General features: G+C 49.8%; 1 protein-coding gene across 1 annotated transcript; it reads right to left on the minus strand.

Annotated features, from left to right (window-relative positions):
- Positions 1–1,325: 1,325 nt before the first annotated feature.
- On the minus strand, positions 1,326–22,579 carry TMPRSS3 (transmembrane serine protease 3). The gene is made up of 12 exons (XM_052645744.1): positions 22,486–22,579; positions 16,894–17,004; positions 15,946–16,062; positions 15,442–15,565; positions 12,587–12,712; positions 11,184–11,227; positions 10,443–10,608; positions 9,579–9,748; positions 7,245–7,340; positions 6,027–6,169; positions 5,234–5,386; positions 1,326–1,361 (listed from the first exon to the last, which is right to left on the minus strand). Exons 1-12 carry the CDS (start codon positions 22,577–22,579, stop codon positions 1,326–1,328), a joined length of 1,380 nt encoding a protein of 459 aa, XP_052501704.1.
- Positions 22,580–23,796: the final 1,217 nt, after the last annotated feature.

A 23,796-nucleotide genomic window follows, 5' to 3' on the forward strand; every position in this document is an offset into this window, starting at 1 on the left:
TGAACACTGGGGTGCATGTATCTTTTCTGAGTAGTGTTTTTTTTTTTCAGACATATATCCAGAAGTGGAATTGCAGGATCAAATAGTAGCTCTATTTTTAGTTTTTTGAGAAACCTCCAGACTGTTTTTCATAGTGGCTGCACCAACTTACATTCCTACCAATGGTGCACAAGGATTCCACAGATTCCACATTCTCACTGGCATTTGTTATTTGTGTTCTTTTTGATAATAGCCCTTCTGACAAGAGTGAGGTGATAACTCATTGTGGTTTCGATTTGCGTTTTCCTGGTGATTATTGATGTTGAACATCTTTTCATGTGTTTGTCAACCATCGGTATGTCCTCTTTCGAAAAAATGTCTATTCACATCCTCTGCCCATTTAAAGAATTGGATTGTTTGCATTTTTTTGCTATTGAGTTGTATGAGTTCTTTGTATATTTTGATATTAAACCTCTATTGGTTATATCATTTGCAAATACCTTCTCCCATTCAGTAGGCAGCCTTTTCATTTTATTGATGCTTTCCTTAGCTGTGCAAAATGCTTTTTAGTAAGATTTATTTTTGCTTTTCTGAGGAGACATATTAAAAAAAATGATACTAATTTCAAGGAATTTACTGCCCATGTCTTCTACAAATTTTGTATTTCCAGGTTACATTTATGTCTTGAAGCCCTGTGGAGCTTGTTTTTGTGTGTGGTGTGAAAGTAGGTCACTTTCATTCTTTTGCATTAGCTGAAGAGATTGTTCATTCCCCCACTGTATATTCTTGCCTCCTTTTTGTAGATTAATTGCCCATATAAATGTGCGTTTACTTCACGGCTCTCTATTCTTTTCCATTGATGTGTACATTTTCATGCCAGTACCATACTGTTTTGAGGACTGAAACTTTGTATTTGATACCAGGAGAGTGATACCTCCAGCTTTGTTGCTCTTTCTCAAGATGCTTTTGTGAGCTACCATTGCTTTCAAAGAGAACTGGGCAGAAACACTCAAAATAAAAACGGTCTTATCGCTTTCTGACATGCAGAGAGATCTGTGCAGGAACTCTGATGCACTGAAGTGCATCCTAGCAGTTTGCCTGAGCTCCCCCTCATATCTTCCTCCACCCTCCTCTAAGACATGGCCCAGGAGGCTCCCTGGAGCTGGCCCTTCCCCAGGCACCTGGACCCATCTCTGATCTCCTTAGAACTCACCCATCTTTCCCACTGTTGCCTCAGGGCAAAGCATCAGATTCCTATTCTAACAAAGTCACTTGTGGTAAGGCACCACTGGGCAACGATTACTTACCAAGGAATCTTCCTCTGTTATGCGTGTGTTATGGGGACTTCAGAGGATGGCTGGGTACCAGGTGGGGCCTCTAACCTGCAGCCGTGGGGGAGATTGAACAGGCCCATATGGAGGGGTAGAGAAACCCTAGTGTCTTACTGACATGAGACTGTCTAGTTGACCTTCGGTAACAATGTGTGGGAGTTAGGTGGTCCTGACTTCTTTCTCTCTTTTCTAACTCTGCTTCTGACTACTCTGATGTAATAGGGGATAATTCTGATCTCCCAGGAAATCTGTTCCAACAGATCAAAGGAATTGAGCCTCTTGAATTAAGCTTACATGAGCAATCAAGACTCATTGAATAAACTCCAAGTGATGAACTTGCTGTGAAAGTCTATGTCCTACGGAAGCAAGAGACAGTGATACATCGAGGACCAAAGCCTACAAATCTATAATCACCTACAAGTCCCCACGTGTCAAAGGAGATCCTGGTACAAAAAATCGGTTTGGTTCTGGTACCTGCATAAAACGTGGACAGGTGTGTCTACGCTGACAGCACTCCTGTAGGTCCTGGCTGCGTATCTTTGCTGAGGGGCTTTGCAAGGGAGGAAACCAGATAGAAAAGTAGGAAAAGGAAGCACTTTGGAGGTGTTCCTGCTTCTGTTCTTGGGAAGATGAGAAAGGAGGTTCAAGATCGTTTTGTTCTGAGGCCCCTCTGGCTTGTCAGAGATGATAGAAGAAAATTGTTCTCGATGTGGAGGAATGAAAAGATGGTCCTTCATTCGGCTCTGCCGTTAGAATCCGTGGAAAGACGGGAATGTCTCCATCTTGGCAGGAACTCATGGTGGTAACTTGCCTCTAACTTGTCAAGTGTTCAGGTCCCTCTAGAAATGAAAACGTACGTATTACATTTTTCATCATGTCAAGTCATCTCTCCAATATTAAGATAAAGCGTGACGTGAATGCTTGCCCAGTCGTGTCTGACTCTTTTCAATCCCATGAACTGTGGCCTCCCAGGGTCCATGGGATTTCCCAGGAAAAAATGCCACAGTGGGTTACCATTTCCTCCTCCAGGGGATCTTCCCCACCCACAGGCTGAACACACATCTCCTTGTGTCTCCTGCATTGCAGAGGATTCTTTACTGCTTGAACTACTGGGGAAGCCCAAGATCAAGTGAGTACCAGCATTTCGCCCTGAGGAGGGCGTCAGCAGTTCACAATGAATGGGGACAAAATTGGTCTCTGTTCCATGTGGACCCCGGGTAAGTGTGAAATAGTTTCCCTGCCCTGTGCACCTCCAACCAGTCATTCCCCACCTTCTCCATCTCCAACCTGAGACTTTTCCACCATTTCCAGCTCTTAGCATCAGTGTTCCTGTGTCCTGCTCTGAGTTGTAACAGTGATTCGAGCTCCCAGTAGGAAGAGAAAACTAGTGGATGAAAAATGACGCAGTAACCTTTAGCATCAGAGAAAAAAGATGGGCTGATTCCCCTCGAGGTGTGTGAGCTACTGGAAGGCCCTCCCGTAGATGTTCAAAAGAACCAACTAAAACGGCAGGCCTGCTGGAAACCTCTCGTGGAGGGAAGCCTCTTCTGGGTTGCCCCCTGAGACATTTGTGGGGACGTGACCTACGGAGGCCTTCCGGGGCCAGGGCAGCCCTGGTTGATATACTCCCCAGGCCTCAGCGGAGCCATCCAGCTGCCCAGAAGAGCCTGTTCCTCCAGTTCTGGGAGGAAGGGAAGCCCTTTCTAACCATTCCACTTCCCCCAGCACGCCATGGAGCCTCCTGCATCTGAACCACCAGACGCCTGATGAGAACCTCTGGAACAGGTCCTGGGACCCTCAGTGCTAGCAAGCAGCTGAGGGAGGTGCTCTGCACCCCAGGGTAGAACTCATCACCGTGCTGTGCGGCGGGTGTGGGGCTGGGCTCTCGGAGCTGGTCAGACTCAGGCTCTGCCCCTCATTAGCCTGGGTGGGGGCTTATGAGGGTCCCATTACCTCTAATATGGGGGTGGTCCCAGGGCCCAACAGCCAGGGCAGTGCCGGGGGACACGGGCTGAGATATGAGGGCACCTCCCTTCAGAAGCTCCCACAGTGATTTTGGAACCCTGCGCCTGACCTGCACTCCACCCAGCTCAGGACTGAGCCGGGCTTCTTCAACCTGCTGCTGCGACAAGCCTCGTCACACAGACCCTCTCACCCCGCGAGCACCCTCATGGGGGTGCACCTCTGAGGCTCCCTGGGTGAAAGGGAAGAGTCCTCCGCCCCACCCTTGTCCACTTGGCTCTCAGCCCACGTGACCCTCCCCCTCCCCACCCACAGGTCCCTCCTCCCCCACCCCCCCGTGGCTCTCAACCCCTTTAGTCCTGTTCACAGGCTGTCTGCAGCCACTGCAGTGAGGAGGCTGTGCTTTCAAATGTCTGTTTTCCGAGGGAGTGATGGGTTTGGGCTGAATTTTGTGCTGAAGAGCACCGCATGGCCCTCAGCACTGGGCCAGGCAGCCAGCTAACAGCCAAAGGGGCCCAGCAGGTTCCCCCGCAGCCTGTCTGCTGCCTCACCCTGCAGTGGGCTGATAGCACACAGCTACACAACAGCAGGGCTGGAATTCTAACCAGGCCCAGGCCCAGGGCCTCAGCCCTGCCCTCCTGATTTAAGGCAAATATTCAAGGAAGAAGGAGTGGAAATTGACATCAAGGCACTTGAGCAGTTTGGTGCCCGTCTTAGCCAGCTGCTTTAAATGAAAAGAAAGTGAAGGTCACTCAGTCATGTCTGACTGTTTGAGACCCCATGGACTATACAGTCCATGGAACTGTCCAGGTCAGAATACTGGAGTGGGTAGCCTTTCCCTTCTCCAGGAGATCTTCCCAACCCAGAAATTGAACCAGGGTCTCCTGCATTGAGGGTGGATTCTTTATCAGCTGAGCTACCAGGGAGCATTTTAAAAGGTCTTGATCCCCCAGGACAGAAAGTAGATTACTGGCCGCCAGAAGATGAGATCCTGGCAACATGGAGTGACTGCTTCATGGAGTCTCATTTCCAGGAAATGAAAATGTTCTGGGTATATGTCAGGCAGCAGCAACACAACATCCTGAATGGGCTGAATGCTGCCAGATTTGCACGTTAGGATGGTCAGCTTCACATTGCGTATATTTTGCCTCAATCAATGACAACAAAAAACCCCAACAAAACCAAAAAACCAAAGTTCTTTAAAATTGGTCCAAGGCCTGACATGGGGCTCAGCCTGGCGATCGAGTACGTAAACATTCGCTGCATGCCCGTAGGGTGGAAGGCAGGCTGTTGAGGCTCCTGCTCCTGGGGAGGGTGTCACCCCATGTTCACTAAGCCATCACGGTTGGACCTGGAGTCAGCTGGGCACTTTCTGTCCCTGGATGCTCTGTTCTTCCTCCCATCATCTCCAGGGCTCTTCCAGCCCGCGCTGGTCCTACCAAGCCAACCTCACTGACCCGTCTCCCTCCTCCCACCCCCACTGCAGGGAGGCCCCCAAGGCACAGAGCCACCCAGGCCCCTCCTGATGCCAGATGCTCCATCCCGCCCTGGTTCCCCCAAAGTCAAACTCCCCAGTGGGCACTGAGGGCTTCCAGTCCAGACCTCCTCCCACCTGTCTCCATGCCCGCACACGCCCACCTGACTGGTCTCCACCCCCAGGGCTGGTCCTCAGTTGCCCCTCCTCTTTCCCCATTTGGCAGAAGTACATGGTCCTCCACGTCCCAGCCACACTCGCCCTGTGTGTGTCCAGCCCACCAGGCCCACCCTGCCAGGGCCTTGCTGGTGGGGTTAACCATGCCTAGTTCACACCCAGGAACACAAAGTCACTGCTTAACAAATGAATAATGAATTAGTCACTTCCTGGCTCCAGATAGCAGGACTAGGGGCCCACAGAAAGGATGCTAGAGCTAGAATGATAGGCACCAACATGAGCTGCAGGGGTCGTGGGGGCTGCAACCCACCTCCATCTGCTCGTGAATCCAGTCCAGGAAGGAAGTGATGCGTGTGTAGACTCCGGGCTTGTTCACCTCGGCACAGCCGATGCCAAAGCTGGTGGCTCCCACCAGCTTCCACACCCTCCGCTCCTGACACACCAGGGGACCCCCGCTGTCTCCCTGGATGGCAAGGAAGGAGCAAAGGGCAAGGGCACGGAACAGACATTGCCACCCTGTGTCCCCCATCCTGGTGACAGGACCCTGCTTCACCGTATCACAAAATACAGCGTGTGGACGGAGCTGCATCCACCACCTCCCCCACTGCCCTTCTGGAACTGACTTGCCCTCCTGAGGGTGGGGTCCTCGTCCTTCAGGGATGGTCCCCCTCCAGCTGTCTCCCTGCCAGGGCTCAGTGTCCTGAACCCACAAAGTCAAGGCAGCATGGGGAGCAGAGGGGTGCTTTCAGAGGGAGGATCTGCCTGGCCAGGGGCTTCAGCTGAACCAGGCAGTGTTGGAGTCTCGTCCACTGTGGCTGTGAAGGCTAGATTCACTGGTTTCCCCTGCCCTCTGCCCTTTTGGACCCCCTGGAAACTCTGAGACCCTCCTTGCCACCTCCACCCAGCACTCAGGCAGAGGGGAGCGTTGAGTAAACACGGGCCCGGCCAGACAGGAAAGGGAGCGATATCTTAAGCAAACTTCTTCCCACACCCTGTAAATTTGCTTTTCAGTCGGTCATAGGGACACGCTGACGGTAGTCTGTCCTGAGGGCTGGGTCGCCTTGCCCACGGCGTGGCCCCCAGACGTCACTGGGTGCCCCTACCTGGCAGCTGTCCACACCGCCTTTCAGGTAGCCAGCGCAGAGCATGGACGGGGAGATGATGCCACCATACACATCCCTGTGGTTGCAGACCTTGTTGGAGATGAGAGGCACGGCCGCATGGTTGAGGACTGGGGAGGCATCACCTGGGTCAGAGCAAGGGGATGGGGGCTCTGTGTGGTGAGGGGGCCCCACCGGGAGCTCAGATGACTGCCTGGGGGTGGGGTGGCCTGAAGGTAGACAGCCTTAGAGCTCTGTCCCCTAGTGAGTGGGCTGGGGGAAACCCTGCTTCATCCCAGGGCCACTCATTTCCCTAAGTCACTAGTGTGGGAGGATGGGGCAACTATAGCCAGCAGGCACCCCTCCCCCAGGGCCCTTCCTAGACCAAGCACTCGACCAACACCAGCCCATTTAGTTCCCTGAACCCAGGTAACAGAAGGAAACAGGCTCGTGAAGGTCCCACACACAGCCTTGGGGTAGAGCCTGGGCATGGTCAGCAGAAATGTGTCCTCCAGGCCCCAGCCCTTGGAACCTGGGGCCCTGCCACCTTCCATGGCAGAAGGGCCTTTGTGGATGTGATAAGACCCTGAGATGGGGACGCCTGCGTGGGTGGACCTTAAATGTAATCCCAAGGGTCCTTCAAAGGGCTAGAGAAGGAGATGTGATGATGGGAGAAGCAGAGGTCAGAGAGGAGGGAGAGACTGGGGGACACTCTGCTGCAAGGGGGGAGGAGGAGCAGGAGCAAGAGACGCGGGGGCCCCAGAGCCTGGAAAGAGGGGCACAGATCTTCCCCCAGAGCCTCGGGGAGGATGGCAGCCCCCACCCTGACACATTGATTTACAGCTTCCGACAGCCATAACTGTGAGGTGGTCCATGAGTGTTGCTTTAAGCCTCTAAGTCTGGGGTCATGAGTTGCAGCAGTGACCAGAAAGTAACAACATGTCTGTGGTGGTCCAGCCTCACCCCCCTCACCCAGAGGGATGGACCCCCTCTAACTCCACCTGTTTGTAGACTGTGACCTTCACGTCTTATGGGCTCACCGCAGGGCACACCCCACCTCTCACTTCTCTCAGGTCTCAGCGTCCAGCTGAGGGTTTGTGCTCCCCCTCTGACCATGACATGTCAGGGGGACATTACACTGGGACACCAGAGGGGAGCAGGCACCGGGGCCTCTTGGTTCTGGGCACACTGGAAGCAGAATCTTGATCTCAGACCACTGACCTCCATCCTCTGTGGCCCCCCAGCCTGATGTCCAGCACAATTTTCCATCAGGAAAGTTCTCTTCAGAGTTGGGCAAACAGACTGGTTGGGTCATCTCTGTTTGGAGAGGAAACAAGAGAGCTTAGGCCACGGAAGCTGCCATCTGAGAAAGCCGCCACTTGGTGTCTGCCTCTCGGGGCTAGCGGTTGGGGTGTCTCCCATAGAAAGTCCAGGTCCCTGGTCATTTGCTCAGACTAGGGACCTCTCCCTGACCAGAGCCCTAAAACACCCCTAGACCATGGCAACATGAGTGAGTCTAGACCACAGGTCAACTCAACCCAAGACCAAGGCAACATGGATGAGTTTAGACCACAGGTCAACCGTAGACCATGGCAACATGGGTGAGTCTAGACCACAGGTCAACCATAGACCATGGCAACGTGAGTGAGTCTAGACCAGAAGTCAACATATTTTCTGTAAAGAGGAAAATAGTATATATTTTAGGCTTTGTAAGCCATGTGGCCTCCATTTCAACCCTTATCTCTGCCACTGTAGCATGAAAGCAGCCACAGGCAGTGGTGAACAGGGTGGGCTGTGTGCCAATAAAACTTTACTTAAAAGGGGGCAGAAGGTCTAATTCAACCCATGGGCCCTAGTCTGCCCACTCCTGGTCTAGACTGTGGGCACACTGCTTTATGGAACATCACTCTGTGAATCTTCCCATCCCTCCTGACACATCTGGAGGCAATCAGCCTGCCTGTCCACGTGGGCTGTATCACATAAGCCCTCCAGCAGAAGCTGTCACAGGGCCTTCACATGGCTACATTCTGAAATATGAACTAAGCTTTTCAGGTAGGACAAAACTGGAAAGGTGGGGAAAGGACAAGGGCACTCATTTTCAGTTTTATCAAAGTGCAAGTGTTGGCATCTCATTTTTTACAACCAAGGATCATTAATCATAATTAGCAAAGGAACACCACCATTACAACTTCTCTTTGTTTTTCTAGAAATATTTGTCTCAGAGAGTGACGCATAGAGAATTCCGTGTGCTGTGTGATAAATGCATTGATGACTCTACCAGCTCCAACCTGCTGTTGGTCCTGAGCCAGCTTTCTGCTCCAGCAAGGGCCATGTTTGTTATACTCTACCTGATCTCCAAGCTGCTCTAGTCCTTGGGAAGAAGAAGGGGGCTTTTACTGATTTAGGCGGAGGCTTATGTGCTCTGTCATAACTGCAAGCAGCTGGAGAATTCTGTCCTGTGTGACTTTGCTGGTGTTTTTAAAACCTCCAATCATTAGGACTTGACATTTCCATGGGTAAACAGAGCTGCTGGACTCAGCAGCTGGTTGTGAGAGAATATTTCTGAGTATTTCCAGGAGTTGGAGATGCCCAGTATATCTTCCAGCTTATAAAGAAAGGGCCACAGAGAAAATCCCACCCCAGCCAGCTGGCCAGCCTGAGAGGCCTTCTCTTCCTCAGCCAAGGTCAAGATACCAGGCATCTGGGTGGCACTGGCAGAGCACCTCACCAGAATAAGCACCAAACAAGGAAAAGCTCTTTGTCCCCAGGGACCTAAGACCCTCTTCTACCACCCACAGGTACCAGGTGGCCTGGTCTGGGGAAACCCCTTTAATCTCCAAGAGGCACTAACTGAAAAAAAGTAGCTCAGGTGAGACCTCAGTGGCCCCAGGAAAACCAAGTTGGCCAAACTAGAACCACAAAGACTCTGAAGTCAAATAGCCATCAGAACCACAACCCACTAAAGTAGACCAAGAGCTGCACAGGAAACTTGAACAGGGTGACCGTCTGTTAAAACTGAAGATGTCTGTCTCCTAACACGCTGGCCCAAATGTCCAGGATGTGACTGAAAATTTCTCCTCATACCAAGAACCAGGAAAATCACAACTTTAATGCAAAGAGACAATCAGCTAAGAACAATCAACACTGAAATGAATCTAGACGTAGGACTAGACATTGGAATTACCTAGTGGAGGAGGCAGTGGCACCCCACTCCAGTACTCTTGCCTGGAAAGTCCCATGGACGGAGGAGCCTGGTAGGCTGCAGTCCATGGGGTCGCTAAGAGTCGGGCACAACTGAGCGACGTCACTTTCGCTTTTCACTTTCATGCATTGGAGAAGGAAATGGGAACCCACTCCAGTGTTCTTGCCTGGAGAATCTCAGAGACAGTGGGCCCCCATCTGTGGGGTCGCACAGAGACGGACACGACTGAAGCGACTTAGCAGTAGCCGCAGCAGTGGAAATTGTAAGGCAGCCTTCATCAACATGCTTCAACGAGCAATTCAAATTCTCGTGAAACAAATGATAGCAGGAAAATAACAGATCCCCGGACGTACCATTGAAAGTGACAGGCCCGGCCAGCTTCATGAGGGCGATGTCATTGCCCAATCTCTTCGGCTTGTACTTGCTGTGGTAGATGATTTTTTCCACCAGATGGGAGGGGGCTGGACTGTCTAGCAGGGAAACAAGGCCCACCTGGATGGTCCAGGACTTGGGGAGGTAAAGACTGAAATGAGAGAGCCCCAAGCACTTTCACCCACAGATCACAAGTCTCCCGAGAGCCAGTGCTAAGGAGATGGCAGGAGATGCCCCCACGAGCCCTGCAGAAGCTCAGATCCACCCATGCGTCCCCTAGACAGGCCTTGATCTCTGCACCTCTGGGCATTTGAGAAATGAACTCACCTTCCCATAATGGCCCATTCTCCATCAGAAATCGAAATAGAGGCAGGTGGAAATAACACGGACACTTGCTACTGTGTTTGGAAGTATTTTCTGTGGTTTTCTTCCACGCCAAAGCCCCTAACAGAGATTGCTCTGAGGAGCCCCCGCCCACCCTGCACCATCCCTCTCTCTCTCAGTCACTACATGGTCCATGGGAATGAGCTATAAGGAGGTCTAGGGGGTTTGCATTGCTGGGTTTCCTATACTTGAAAGTTTCCTTCCCCTCTTTCTATCTTTTCTATAAGAGCTGAAGGTCCTTAAAATGATCCTCGAGTCACCAATCCCACCCAGCTGATGGAGCCGGATCCACAGTGAGAAGGGTCTGTGGACCTTACCTGTGACAATACAGTCCATTTTCATGCTTTCTTGACCCGCCTTGCTGCTGACCACCCAAATCAGCCTGTCCCCATGTAGCCTGTACTGGACGGGGGTCTGTGGGAGATGAGGATGCCCCCCACCAAAAGGTCAGGAGAACTCACTCATAAACACAGTGGGCAGCAGTGACAACCCACAGTGGGGTGATGACGGACCCTCCGCACAAGTGGTAGCCCTGGAACTGCAGGCTGGCCTGCCAGGGCCACTGCGCCAGCGAGGATGAGTTTCCACCCACGATGCGGGGGCTGGAGCCGGTCCTCAGACCACAGGCTGCAGAGGGAGAGGGAGCGGTGGGGTGGGTGCCTCGGGGGAGGGGAGGAGGCAGGTCACCTGAGACAGGGGATGGGCAGGGTGCTGTGGGGTGCAGTGGGCACAGCCCGTTAGAGCAAAGAGCTGGGAGCTAGCATCAATCTCCACATGACACTCATGTCCCCAGGATGGTGATAGCACTCCAGGGGCTGGGGAGCCTCATGAATGCAGGGGCTGACTTCTTCAGCTCCAGCTCCTGCAACAAGAGCCCCCTGCCAGGAACAAGGGGCTCCTGCCCAGGCTGGGGCTGAGGGGTTGGACTGAGCAGGCTGTGCCCACTTTCTGGTGGGGGGAGGGGAACCGTGAGTCAGGCTGTTGCAGCCACCACGGGAATCACAGAGCTCTGTGCACTGTGGTCCTGTCTGCTGCTGAGCAGTCTCTCCAGGCTGCCTCCCCTGAACCGGCAGGTGGGGTCACAGAGCTCCCACCTGGCACCAGGAGGAAGGGCCTGGTGGCAGAGTGGTCCAAGCAGAGGGGACAGGAGCCTGTGAGCCAGGGCTTCCCTCTGTTTCTCTCTGCAGTCCTGCCACTCTCACCTGCGCACTTCAAGGTAACCACGTGGCCCGAGGTACATCCCTCCCTAAAATGGAAAAAGAGTGTGTTTAATGAAACATCCCAGGCCTCAAAGAGTCAGGTACCACTGAAGCGTCTTAGCACTCACACACTCGAGGCCTGGGAATGAAACACTTTTTACTTAAAACTTGGGCTAAAAATAAATAAGTAAATAAACTCTATTCCCCCACTCTTGAATACAGATTTCAATTTTTAGTCTATTAAAAAACAACCAAGTCATTAACAACCAGTGACCACAGTGAAGTATGGTGTATATGTGAACACTGTTGAGTATTTCTAGGCTTTGTATAGCTAACGATAAGAGACATATAAAGAGCTATATTAGATAAACATATACTGGTATCATTTGCTTGTCCATTTTACCTTGAGGTCCTTCACTGGCCCCTGCGGGACACAGAATGTCCATCGGATGGCGTGACAGACTCCCCTGGCACCAAGTCCTTGCAGCCCGGGACACATGCACATCAGACAGGAAAACCCACCCTGTGAACCCTCTGTAAATTCCTGCCTCTAGAGCCCAGTCCTGTCATTCGATCATGCAAGAAAAAGCTAATGTCACCAGCCCAGGGTTTTAGGACCCAAGTAATGAACTGTCCCTGCAAACTGCATGTGGGTCCAGGGGGGCAATTGTCAACTCCACGACGGCAGGCTGAAGACTATTGTTTCCTGGAGCAAAGGGTATACTCGTCTTGGGGTTTGGTCCAAGAAATCAGGAAGAGTATGGAATGTGGGTTCAGAAAGCCTGTGGCACCTCTTTGCATCAGGCAGGTGACCCCTCTAAGCTTCAGGCACCTGTCATTTATGGTACCTCATTTCACCTTCCTTAGAAGATCTCCTGGAGAAAGAAATGGCTACCCTCCCCAGTATTCTAGCCTGAGAAATCCCATGGACAGAGGAACCTGGCAGGCTGCAGTCCATGGGGTCGCAAGGAGTCAGACACGACTGAGCGACTGACTGATTGACTGACTGACAAGTTATTCGGGGAAACATCTAATACAAATGGTGAACATTAAAGTACTTTGTAAATAAAGAAAGTTAAGTTTCTTTCTTAATTCCTTTCTTTCTAATATTTTCCCCTCCTTCCTTCCCTCCCTTCTTTTCCCCAGACACATCTGCAGCGCCCACTATGTGCCCAGGCAGTACCGCACTTATCTGCATCAGGTGACCACTTCATCATCCTTCCTCCGTTTCTCTGCTGGGCTGTATCTGGCTGGTTTGGGGTTAAGTTCCTGTACTCCAGCCTGGTGTGTCCACCTTATCTAACCAAACTGGCCAAGCCCTCAACTTGCACTTGGAGAACACAACCTCATGCTCAAACTCGGTGCATGACTAGACAGAGTGGACCCAGCACCACCTGGTCACTAACCTCACATACACCGAGTGGTGTAAAGCGGTCACTTTGTCATCTGGCAAGAGGTGATTGATGGACACGAAGTCCTCTCGAAACTGCTCTTCGAGCGAGTCCACTCTGAGGGTGTCTGAACTCACGTAGCTGCAAGCACATTGGAAATGCAGACCAGACCTGAGAAATACACTCTGTGCCCCAAATCAACCTGGGCTCAAGTCATAGTGTCAGAGGTATCACGCTGTGTAGGGAGGACGGAAGGTCCTGGCATGCTCCCAAACCATCAGTGGCTTCCTTCTGCCAACCTAGCAAGGCATTTCAGACCTGGAAGAGTCTGGGACAGGCCCCTCTCTGAAGCCCATTCACCCACCCCTGGCTCCAGGCACATGGGAGAGAGGACTACTTCCTGATGTAGCTAGGTGGACCCTTGGGCCTTGATGCTGCCTAAAGCAAGTCCCAGAGGGCACAGAACATGGAGCTCAGTGGGGTGTTTTCAGGTGGGCACCAAAATGGGGTTGCTGAGAAACCCAGGTAGGAATGGAAGATTTTCCCAGGCTGCCCAGAGCTGGTGGGGCTCCTGTTACAGACAGATGAGCAGTAGACAGAGCGCTTTGTGGGGCTCCAGGACAAGTCAATGTTTGAAGGGCCAATGGAGAATGATGAAGAGGACATGATTTTCTTCAGATCAGGTGTTGGAAGAGTTATGACATAGCAGGACGTGGAACAAGCAAAAGACAAAGTCGCTGACTTGCTTCACTCTCGAACTCACCAACTTATCACACAGGATTTCATCAGGTCACTGTAAATGCAGAGGGGCGGGGCAGGCGGCAGGCATGGGATACAAAGTGCAGCCGGGTTTGGTTTGGAGGAAAATGTAATCAAGGCCGTGGCACTGACCCTCCCAGCCTCCTCAGGTATTGCTCAACCCGCTGATAACGGCAGGTGCCAGGTGAAAGAGCCACTTGTCACCAAGATGGAGGTCCCAGTGTAGGTGGGCTGGGCTACAGGCGGGGCAGTAGGGATGATGCAAAGGGATCCCAAAGGCTGCTACTGAAATCCCACAAATCGCCAGTCTCAGTGGCAACAATAGCCATGACCACGGGCTTACAGGGTATCCCTGTGGTCCAGGCTGGCTTTGGAGCACTAAGACACTTAAACCTCACAGCGACCCTCTAAAGCAGGTACTATTATTCGCCTCAATTTTGAGGCCCGGTCACATGACAGGGCTGCATGTGCACTGGGACTTGGACCCAGGCAGTCCGAGCTGTCAGTCCATCTTTTCTTTTTACCACAGACCTCTGACACGGGATCAAAGGAGGGCTTTCAATAGAGGCGTAGAATAAACAAGAATGGATACAGAATAAATCTTAGAACTGGATCAAGAGATAGGGAAGCAAACAGCAAGTTTAGAGGGAAGAAGAACGGACACTGTTGAGGTGACAGCCCAGAAACGTGGATCCACTGGACTTACCCTCTGAGGGAGCAGGGCATGACCATGCTGGCAGATGGGGAGAGGTGAGCAAAGGAATGAGGGCTGCCGGGAAGTGCTGGAGCCAGGGAGGGGGGTCACTGGGCCCTTCTGCTTGATGGAGAGGAGGTCAAGGATTCCAGAAGGGGAAGTATTCCAAGAGGGAGAGGAAGGGGAGGCAGAAGGGAAGGGGAAGGGACGCCCCCTAGTGAGGCCAAGAAACCACCTACCCGGGAGCAGAAATGTCCAAGGGAAGCTTTCAGCTGTGAGCCATGGTGGTGGGTGTGTGTCTGTGTAATTGGTGCGCGTGTGTGTGTGTGTGTCTGAGATACGGTGTTGCGTGATGTGGTATATGTATGGTGTGTAGTGTGTGAGTATGGTGTGTTTGCAGAGTGTGTGTGTGGTGTGTGTACTGTGTGAGTAAGAATTGCATGGTGTGTTTGCAGTGTGTATGTATGTATGTGTGTGTGTGGTGTGCAAGCTTCCTCCAAGTCTATGAGGAGTCGAGCCTACGTCATTTGTCATTTCTGAGGGCAATTATGGGAGTGATTTGCTATTGTCATCAGCCTAGAAGTGCAGCTGATTCCTGAATTCAGGTCATTGCTGGAGAAGAGGAGGCGGGTCTCAGGGATACAGGCTGGAGGGCAGGTTTCACCGGTTTTGGAGGAAGGAGCTAAGAATACCATACTTCACATTTTGTGAGTCCAGGGTCCCTGGATTCAGAGCACTGAGGTTTTGATGCCCATTTCCTTGGGTATAAACAGGGATGCTCACGTTCTGTGAGTAGTGTGAGCACTCAGAGCCTGCATGCTTTTAATCCTGAGAATCCAGAGCAAAGGGGAGCAAGAGAGATGTCCTGGGCAGCTGCTTGGGAGTGTAAAGGAAGAAGCCAGGAGAGGAGAGGGGCTGCATCAGGGCCAAAATATGTCACCCCAGTGCGAAAAGTCACATGGGCAACACAGAGAGCTGAAATGCAGAGATTTTACTGCAAGCGTTCTTTTTCCTATTTAGTGCTAAACAACTGTTTTAAATGATTAGACTTTCATTAAATTACTGACTTTTCAAACTTGACTCTCTGGGGTTCCTTGGGAAGTGGGACCAAGCAGGGTGGTGGCTGGAAGCTTCCCTGCAACTGTGGTCAGAGGAACTGGGGGTTCGGTCTCCAGCTCTGAAGCTCTTTACTGAATGCTTGCATCTAGGGTCCTGGCCTGAGATGCCCCCCCCAAAACGCCATGTCCCTTAGTGTGTCAGGACCTTGGATTGTGCACGCACCAGTGATGTCAGACATCGTGAGGCTGTCAACATCGTGATGTTGAGGAGCCCTGTGGGTGCCCAGATAAACAGCAGCTGTCTGCCCACGTCGTGACCACTGCTTGTGTCCTGCCTACCGCTGGACGCTCTGAATTACCTTGGAAACCCCAGCTGGGTGCAGGCAACAGTCGCATGGTGACTCTTCCAGTCCTCGGCACACACGGTCCTCCAGGTGGCAGCCGTGAACACCTGGAGCACAGCGTTCTGGCCACTCACACGGACTGGCCAGCACACAGGAAGACAGGTCGTTAGTGCCCTGAAGGGCCCTGAGACCCGGCAGAGTTTCTCTGAAGCCAGCCCAGACCCTCCTGTGCTGAGTCTGACCTTCCCCTGACCAGCATCCCACCCTTACAGGGCAGCCACAGTTCATACCATCTGGACCTGAGTCTCTTCCAATTGCTTATGAAGTCCCCCCAGCTTAATTTAAGGTCCATATAAGGCCCTCCCTTAACACCCAGCCCAGAGTTTCCTGGGGTGAATGCCAGTTGAGTCCCAGGTCTTGAGAATGGCATTGCATTGGACCCATTTCACAGATGGGGAAGGTCAAGGCAGAATTTTACTGAAGTCCTCCTGCTTCTGCAGTGAAAAGGCATGACTTTACCACATCGGTACTCATCCTCCCCGTCTCTGCAGTCTGACACCCCGTCACATCGAGCCGTCAGCTCAATACACTTAAAAGACGACCGGCACTTGTACTTCCCGGAGCAGTCAAAGTGGACTGAGGAAAGGAGAGGGGGTGTCAAGGAAGGCCTGCTTCAGTGCGCCCCACGGACAACCGTGCATTTGCCACGCAGCCTTGAACTTGCTCCAGAGTGATAAAAGCTGCATTGAAACTGCCGCCCTGCCAGCAACCTGTTCCCCTCAGCCCAGTTTCTATCCTGGAATCCAGAGGGCGGGGCAGCTGCACCCCACTGTGTCTCCCTAAGTGGCCTCAAGCCACAACTCAAGATGAATTTAGACTCTGGAGACTCAAGGTCAACAGAGAAAGTTCGTGGCTGTGGCTGACTGGCTGAGCCAGTTGAGTGAGGACCCTGGCCTCCAGTCTACCTCCTGTCACCTCTGACCCTGGGTGAGAAATGAGGGAACTGTGGACCCCAATGGTGAGCACGTGGAGACTTAACCTGATCTGAGAGCTCCTTATTTGCAGAATAAATGAGAAGTTGTTCCCTATCAGAGACCATTCAAATGATTCACTTTCTCAAAAGCCGCTTGCACCTTATTTGAAACCTGGCTTGGCCTGGCATGAATGGCCTCCTTGTCTCCTCCACCGGCTCCCACCCTCTCCTGCCTGTGGGTTCAGTTTCATCAGCTGCCTTTGGACACATCTATCAAGGCAGGCTCCTTAGTGACAAAGCCTCCAGCATGGCCAAAGGCTCTGACTGGGGCCCTCCAGAGTCCTGCAGGCAAATAAAGCTCAAATCAGCAAACCCAGAGAGTGTTTGTCTCAGTAATTAAGGCTGTGCAGTGGCCCTGGGAGGAAAGGGGACCTTGTGAGAGTCTAAATGCTTAAAAGTATTTGAGAAGCTACTAAACAATGGATGGTACTCACTGCCCAGACCGATGGCCAGCGCTAATATCAATGCAATTATCCCAATGACAATGATTGGAAAGAATTTCAATGGCAGCAGAGACAGGATCTGGGCAGCCACTGCGTCGGCATCTAGAAACCAAAAAGTGGGGAGGGAAGAGCAAAAGGCCATGAAACCACAAATTTGAATGAAAGAAAACAAAATTTAGCTATTCCTTCACCTGTCCTCAACGCAGTGAATGTTCCAGACAAAGAAAGCTGACGCAGAGAAGAGACCGCCTACCAGGGGCACATTCTCTAAAATTTGAGCCCCACACTCCCTGACTCCAACCCAGTTCTATTCATCCTCCATTTGGGGCTGATGTGATGGGTTTAACTGTGTCCCCCTGACATGCTGACGTGTTTATGTTCAAACCCTCATAACTCAGAATATCATCTTATTTGGAAATAGAGTCTTTACAGAGATGATCAAATTAAAACAAGGTCATCAATATGGGCTTTAATTGAAAATGACTGGCATCCGTATAAACAGGGGAAATTCAGACACAGACCCATACACGAAGAGGGAGGATAATGTGAAAAGACACGGGCAGAACGCCATGTGAAGATGAAAGCAGAGACTGGAAGGCATGATTGTCAGCAACCCCCGTAATCTAAGAGGCAAGGAAGGATTTCCCTGCAGGTGTTGGGGGGAGAAATGCCCTGTCATCACCTTGGTTTCAGACTTCTAACCTCCAGATGAGCAGGTGATAGATTTCTGCTGTTTTAAGCCATAGAATCTGTGGTGTTGGTGGCCCTAGGAAACGAATACAGAGGGGAGGTAGGATCCCACTTCCAAGGATGTTTTCCTACAGAAGAGGGCAACATGCAAAATCCAAACAGGGTGCTCTCAGGAGAGGGAGAGCTGGGACTTTTGAGAGGGTCACCAGATGGCATACAGGTCATTCTTCACCAGTCATGGGTGCAGACACCAATGGCCTTCATTCCAGATCATCTCTTGGAGAGTCTCCCTGCCTGTGCTTGGAAACTCACAACTTTAAGTGAAGAGAGTGAAAGTGTTTGTTGCTCAGTCCTGTCCAACTGTCTGTGACCTCATGGACTGTAGCCCACCAGGCTCCTCTGTCCATGGGATTCTCCAGGCAGGAATATTGGAGTGGGTAGCCATTCCCTTCTCCCAGGGATCTTCCCAACCCAGGGATCAAACTCGCGTCTCCTGCATTGCAGATTCTTTACCATCTGAGCCACCTGGGGAAGCCCCCACTGGCAATAAAGACTGTGGTTGTAAAATGATCAATAGCATTCCAAGTTGCCCAAAAGAGAAGAGAATTGGGAAACAAAAATGAGGAGGGGTGAGGAAATAATAGGAAAGGAGAAAAGAAAAGGGCACAGGGAAGGTCTGGGGAGAGAAGAATGAAGGGACAAGAGAAGCACACTAGGCTTAGTGCCAAGGGTGCAGAGCAGGGTGGAGGGACCATTGGCACGGCCCTTGTTTAGCCTTGGATGGAGGAGCAGGTGGCTTGTTCCAGGCTGTACTCTCAGCACCCAGAACAACAGTGGCCACACTGCAGTCCTCAATAAATGTTAGTAGATTGAAGGGAAGGAGGGATGGGCAGATGGATGGATGGATGGATTGTTTCGGGATAATGAAAGTGGTTTTATCTCAGGGTCAGAGATCAGTTCTTTCCAGGATGACCAATTCACTGTCAGCAAAGCAGACTCCTTCCTTCTACCTTCCCTGCCCCAGGAAGCCTGTCCCAAACCAGTCAGTCTCCCCACTGAGATGCCCACTCTCCAATCTCACTTACAACTCAGCGGGAGCCCTGAATGGCAGCTCATCCTTCTAACTGTTCTGTAGCTAAGAAGGAGATTTAGGAAGTAAGCCCCAACTGTAGATTCAAGAGCAAGTCTTTCAGTCGTGTCCAACTCTTTGCGACCCCATGGACTATACAGTCCATGGAATTCTCCAGGCCAGAATACTGGAGTGGGTAGCCTTTCCCTTCTCCAGGGATCTTCCCAACCCAGGGATCGAACCCAGGTTGGCCACGTTGCAGGTGGATTCTTTACCAGATGAGCCACAAGGAAGCCCAAGGATACTGGAGTGGGTAGCCTATCCCTTCCCCAGGGGATCTTCCAAACCCAGGAATCAAACCAGGGTCTCCTGCATTGCAGGTGGATTCTTTACCAACTAAGCTATCAGGGGAACTCCAAAGAAAGTGAAAGTTGCTCAGTGCTGTCTGACTCTTTGTGATCCCATGGACTGGTTCTTGAGGCCAGATTACTGGAGTGGGTAGCTTTTTCCCTTCTCCAGCAGATCTTCCCAACCCAGGAATCGACCCGGGGTCTCCTGCATTGCAGGCGGATTCTTTACCAACTGAGCTATCAGGGAAGCCCCTGCAGATTCAAAGATTGTCCCCATCTGTAGATCCAAAGATTCTCCTTCAGCTAAAACCTTTGTATCAGCTCACGTTTGCCCCTTTACAGCTCCTCAGCCGCATGCCCTGTGGCCCTGTCCTGGCCCCACCCCCTCCTCCTTGAGCTGTCTTTGAGGGCAAGCTTGGAATAAAAAGCAAAAGGCATAGTATCTCTCCAAAGAAGGAATGCAAATGATAAACAAGCACAAAAGAACCTTCAATCTCTTCAGAAACAGAAGAAAAAAAAAGCATATTAGACATAATTGCTTATCAACTTTGCAGTGTATTATTATTAGTATTACTCCTACTGAAGTCCAAGTGAAAAGCAATAGGTCTCCACTTAATAGTCAACAGGAGTATAATTTGTGTAAACTTTTTGAAGGTCAAACTGGAAATATGTATTGGTAAAGAATCCACCTGCAATGCGGCCAGCCTGGGTTCGATCCCTGGATTGGGAATATCCCTGGAGAAGGGACAGGCTGCCCACTCCAGTATTCTTGGGCTTCCCTGGTGGCTCAGCTGGTAAAGAATCCACCTGCAATGCGGCCAGCCTGGGTTCGATCCCTGGATTGGGAATATCCCTGGAGAAGGGACAGGCTGCCCACTCCAGTATTCTTGGGCTTCCCTGGTGGCTCAGCTGGTAAAGAATCCACCTGCAATGCGGCCAGCCTGGGTTCGATCCCTGGATTGGGAATATCCCTGGAGAAGGGACAGGCTACCCACTCCAGTATTCTGGCCTGGAAAATTCCATGGACTGGATAGTTCATGGGGTCACAAAGAGTCAGACACAACTAAGTGGCTTTCACTTCACATTAAAAAGCTAAAAAATGGATAGAATATTTGACCTATTAATTTCACTTCTAGGAATTTATTCTAAAAAGTCATCAGAGATGTACACAAATCTCTACAAACAAGTACACTTAAAGGAATGACCTTGATAATATTGATATATGGGCACATGAAAATAGCCTGCTGCTGCTGCTAAGTCACTTCAGTCATGTCCGACCCTGTGCGACCCCATAGACAGCAGCCCACCAGGCTCCCCCGTCCCCGGGATTCCCCAGGCAAGAACACTGGAGTGGGTTGCCATTTCCTTCTCCAGTGCATGAAAGTGAAAAGTGAAAGTGAGGTCGCTCAGTCATGTCCGACCCTCAGCGACCCCATGGTGCCCCCAAAAAAGTAGCTGGTGGAATAGCAAATGGTATAGAAATGCTTAAAATGATAAAGAAGAGGACTCAGCAAACTTTTTTGTGAAGGACCCAATGTAAATGTTTTCAACTTTATGGGCCATATTGGTCCCTCTCACCATTACTCAACTCTATAGCTATATGTGACAGAAGCCAGACAAAATGTGAATAAATGGATGTCTGTGTTCCAATAAACTGTAATTTATAAAAACAGACGATGGGCCAGATTTGGCCCAGGAGCCATTGTTTGACAACCCTAAAAGGCTATTAATTACTTAATGCCATGGAAAGATGAACATGATATTTTTAAGATTCAAAAAAGCTTCAAAATTGTACAAATAGCATAGGCAGGCCTCATTTTATCACTCTTTGCCAGCCAGTATTGCAGTTTTCATAAATTGAAGGCTTCATAAATTGAACACTATGTAGTCAGATAATGGCTAACATTACTTAGAAATAAGTTAACTGTTTAATTAAGCTAAAACTCAAGTTTTAACCAGGTATTATGTACATCATTTTTATACATAATACTGTTGTACACCGAATAGACTACAGTATAGAATAAGTTTGACTTTTACATGTATGGGGAAACCAAAAAATTAATATGACTCAATTACAATATTCACTTAATTGGTGAATTAAGTGGTCTGGAACCAAACCCAAACTGTCTCTGGGTTCTCCCTTTATATGTCAGTTTCAAAGGGAAATACAGATATGTTGATAGGATAGGAAAAAGGCAAGAAAACCTATAAAATGCTATAGCATTATCTCTGGGTAAGAGTATAAAATTGTGGGTCATTTCAAAAAATCTTTTTGATTAACTCCATTTCCTAAATTTCTATCATGAACAATGTATTGACTTATTTAAAAAGAAAAGTTTTGAAAAGTTTTTACTCTTTCCTGAAACTAGGAATTAATCATGGAGAAATTTTCAAAAATTAGCAGAAAAGAATATGTACACTGCTATTGGTATTCATACGATATATATATTATAAAGTATTAGCAACAATTATATGTCAAATGATGCCAAATGGCCATGTAGATTATACATCTATTTGATGCAAAGTTGTAATTTTATTTAAAAAAGGGGGCGGCTTGTTTATAAAACCAAGAAAACACATGAACAATACATGTCTCTCTCTGCACTGTAGATGAGCATGTATTTATAGACAAGGACACAGAGAAAATAAAGAAGATATAAAACCCAGCTAAATGTTGGTGGTCAGGTGATTGCAGGGCACTTTTTTCTTTCATTTGCACTGATGCTAATTTTTGAAAAGTGTTTGTAAATTGTGTATCTTTTGCCTTACTTCACACCTCTTCTCCCACCTCACATTTGTTTACATCAATTGTCCAAGTGGTTTAAAAGGAATCATATGACAGCCCCCCACACCGTGCTTTCTGGAACATGTCGCTCTGCTCAGCCCCCAGTTCAGTCTTCCTGACCACATCCGGGGCCAGGAGCCGCAGCTTCCTGTGACAAGTTCTGATAGGTTCTTACCAACAGGATCCTAACCAGGTATTAAGGAGCCCGCCATTTGTCCAAGCGTTTATGACCCACTTACAAAACCAACTTCCCTTCCTTTAGTTGCTAGAAGCAACTCCGTCACCTGCTGTTGAATTTTAATCTAGGCATCTGATACTTTCAGGGGATCCAGCTTATTTTAAGTTTTCTGGAGGGGCTGGTGACCACTGATTGTCAGGACTTCCTGGAGAACTCAGAGATTTCCTGGCCAAGATCTGACCCCTAACTCCCCAGGAGAAATTGGAGCCTCAATTTCTGAAAACTTCCATCCAGAAAAATATCACTTGTCTCCAGGGAGTTGTTCAAAGAGGCCTGAACAAAGTGATGGCCTTTTTAATGCCCCTCCCGCTGGGATTCTGCAAACCCGAGGATGTGGCCTATGGATGTGAGGACCCCTGGGGAGATATTTCTACAGGGGACCTTCAGCCACATGGATCATCCATATCTGGGGGGTAGGGTGGGGGCAGACATCACACCTGGTCCCGCTTACCTGGTGCCACAGGACTTATTTTCAAATCGTCAAGGCCGAAAAGTGATCTGAAGGAGAAGGGGGCTTCAGCGGCAGGCGGGTCGTTCTCCCCCATCGTGACTATTTCAGGACCTCGGAGGCCGGGCTCCACCTCCACCTCCACCTCCTTCTCGGGAAAGAGCAGAGAGTGCTTGCTTCTCTATTTAGAGTATTCACATCAAAAGAATCTTTGTTGAGAGAAATCTTTGAAATCTGACAATCCACATAAAACGCACTTGGTCCTGATAAATCAAAACTATTTGTCCGGGGAGAATGCATCTTTTTTTTTTTTTTTCCTGAGCCCCAGCAGATAACAGAGAAATGTTGAGAGAGAGCGAAAGACTATGAACGTAATTCTTCCAAACATGATTTTCCCAGTTTGCTCAACCAATTTTCAGCTCAATTGACTAGCACGTCGTTAGAGATATGCCAGTTTGTCATTTAGAAGTCAGTGTGCCATTATTTTTCAGAAGATAAATTACTTTCAAATACTTTCCTCCTCTCTTTTGTCCCCCATAATCTTGAACTTTTGCCTGCACAGGTGATAACACGTACCGTAATCATAAGTTTTGATACTTACATTATATCCGTGTCCCTAAAATGCAGACAGCACCAGGGAAGGGATGATCATCCCCGGTATTTGGAGCTTCCCATAAACACAACCCTTTCCTGGCTCACACAGGCTTGACCTAATTAAGGATGGGAGTATCCTTGGCCTCTGGGTGCCCAGTCCCCCGCTTCCCTCACAAAGGGAGGAGTGGCTGGGCACTGACCACAGGCTTGCACCAAAGCTACACTGGGGCTCTGTTCCCTGCAAGAGAATTCCACTTGTCACGATGTTGAACAGGTGAGAAACCTTTGGAAGTCATTTCCAGTAACTCAAAGAAGGATGGAGGGGGCAAGGAAGGGGCCTAATTTTCCCAACAAAATTCCAGCTTACTCTCCCAGGACTCAGCCACGAGTTCCCCAGGAAGCTGCTTCTGCAAAGAGCTAAAACCTAGAACATTCCAACAGTCATATAAACATAGATATGTAGATCACCCATTGTTATTTTCTGTTTACTTGTAACATTTGAAACTCAAAAGGGAACTATCAAGCCACTTAAACTCTGTCTTCATGACATTTCTTGAAGTTATGAGAAAATCTAAGCAAGAGTTACACGTTAAAAACGTTTATTTCATTTTCACTGCAAGAGAAGCTTCAAACTGTATCTTAGGAAACTAATCAATTCACACTCAACATTTTTTACTTTGATGCTTGCTGATACATGCTGCTTGCCATCAGCTTACGGCA

This window comes from Budorcas taxicolor, chromosome 1, assembly GCF_023091745.1.
Source record: "Budorcas taxicolor isolate Tak-1 chromosome 1, Takin1.1, whole genome shotgun sequence".
Taxonomy (NCBI): Eukaryota; Metazoa; Chordata; class Mammalia; order Artiodactyla; family Bovidae; genus Budorcas; species Budorcas taxicolor.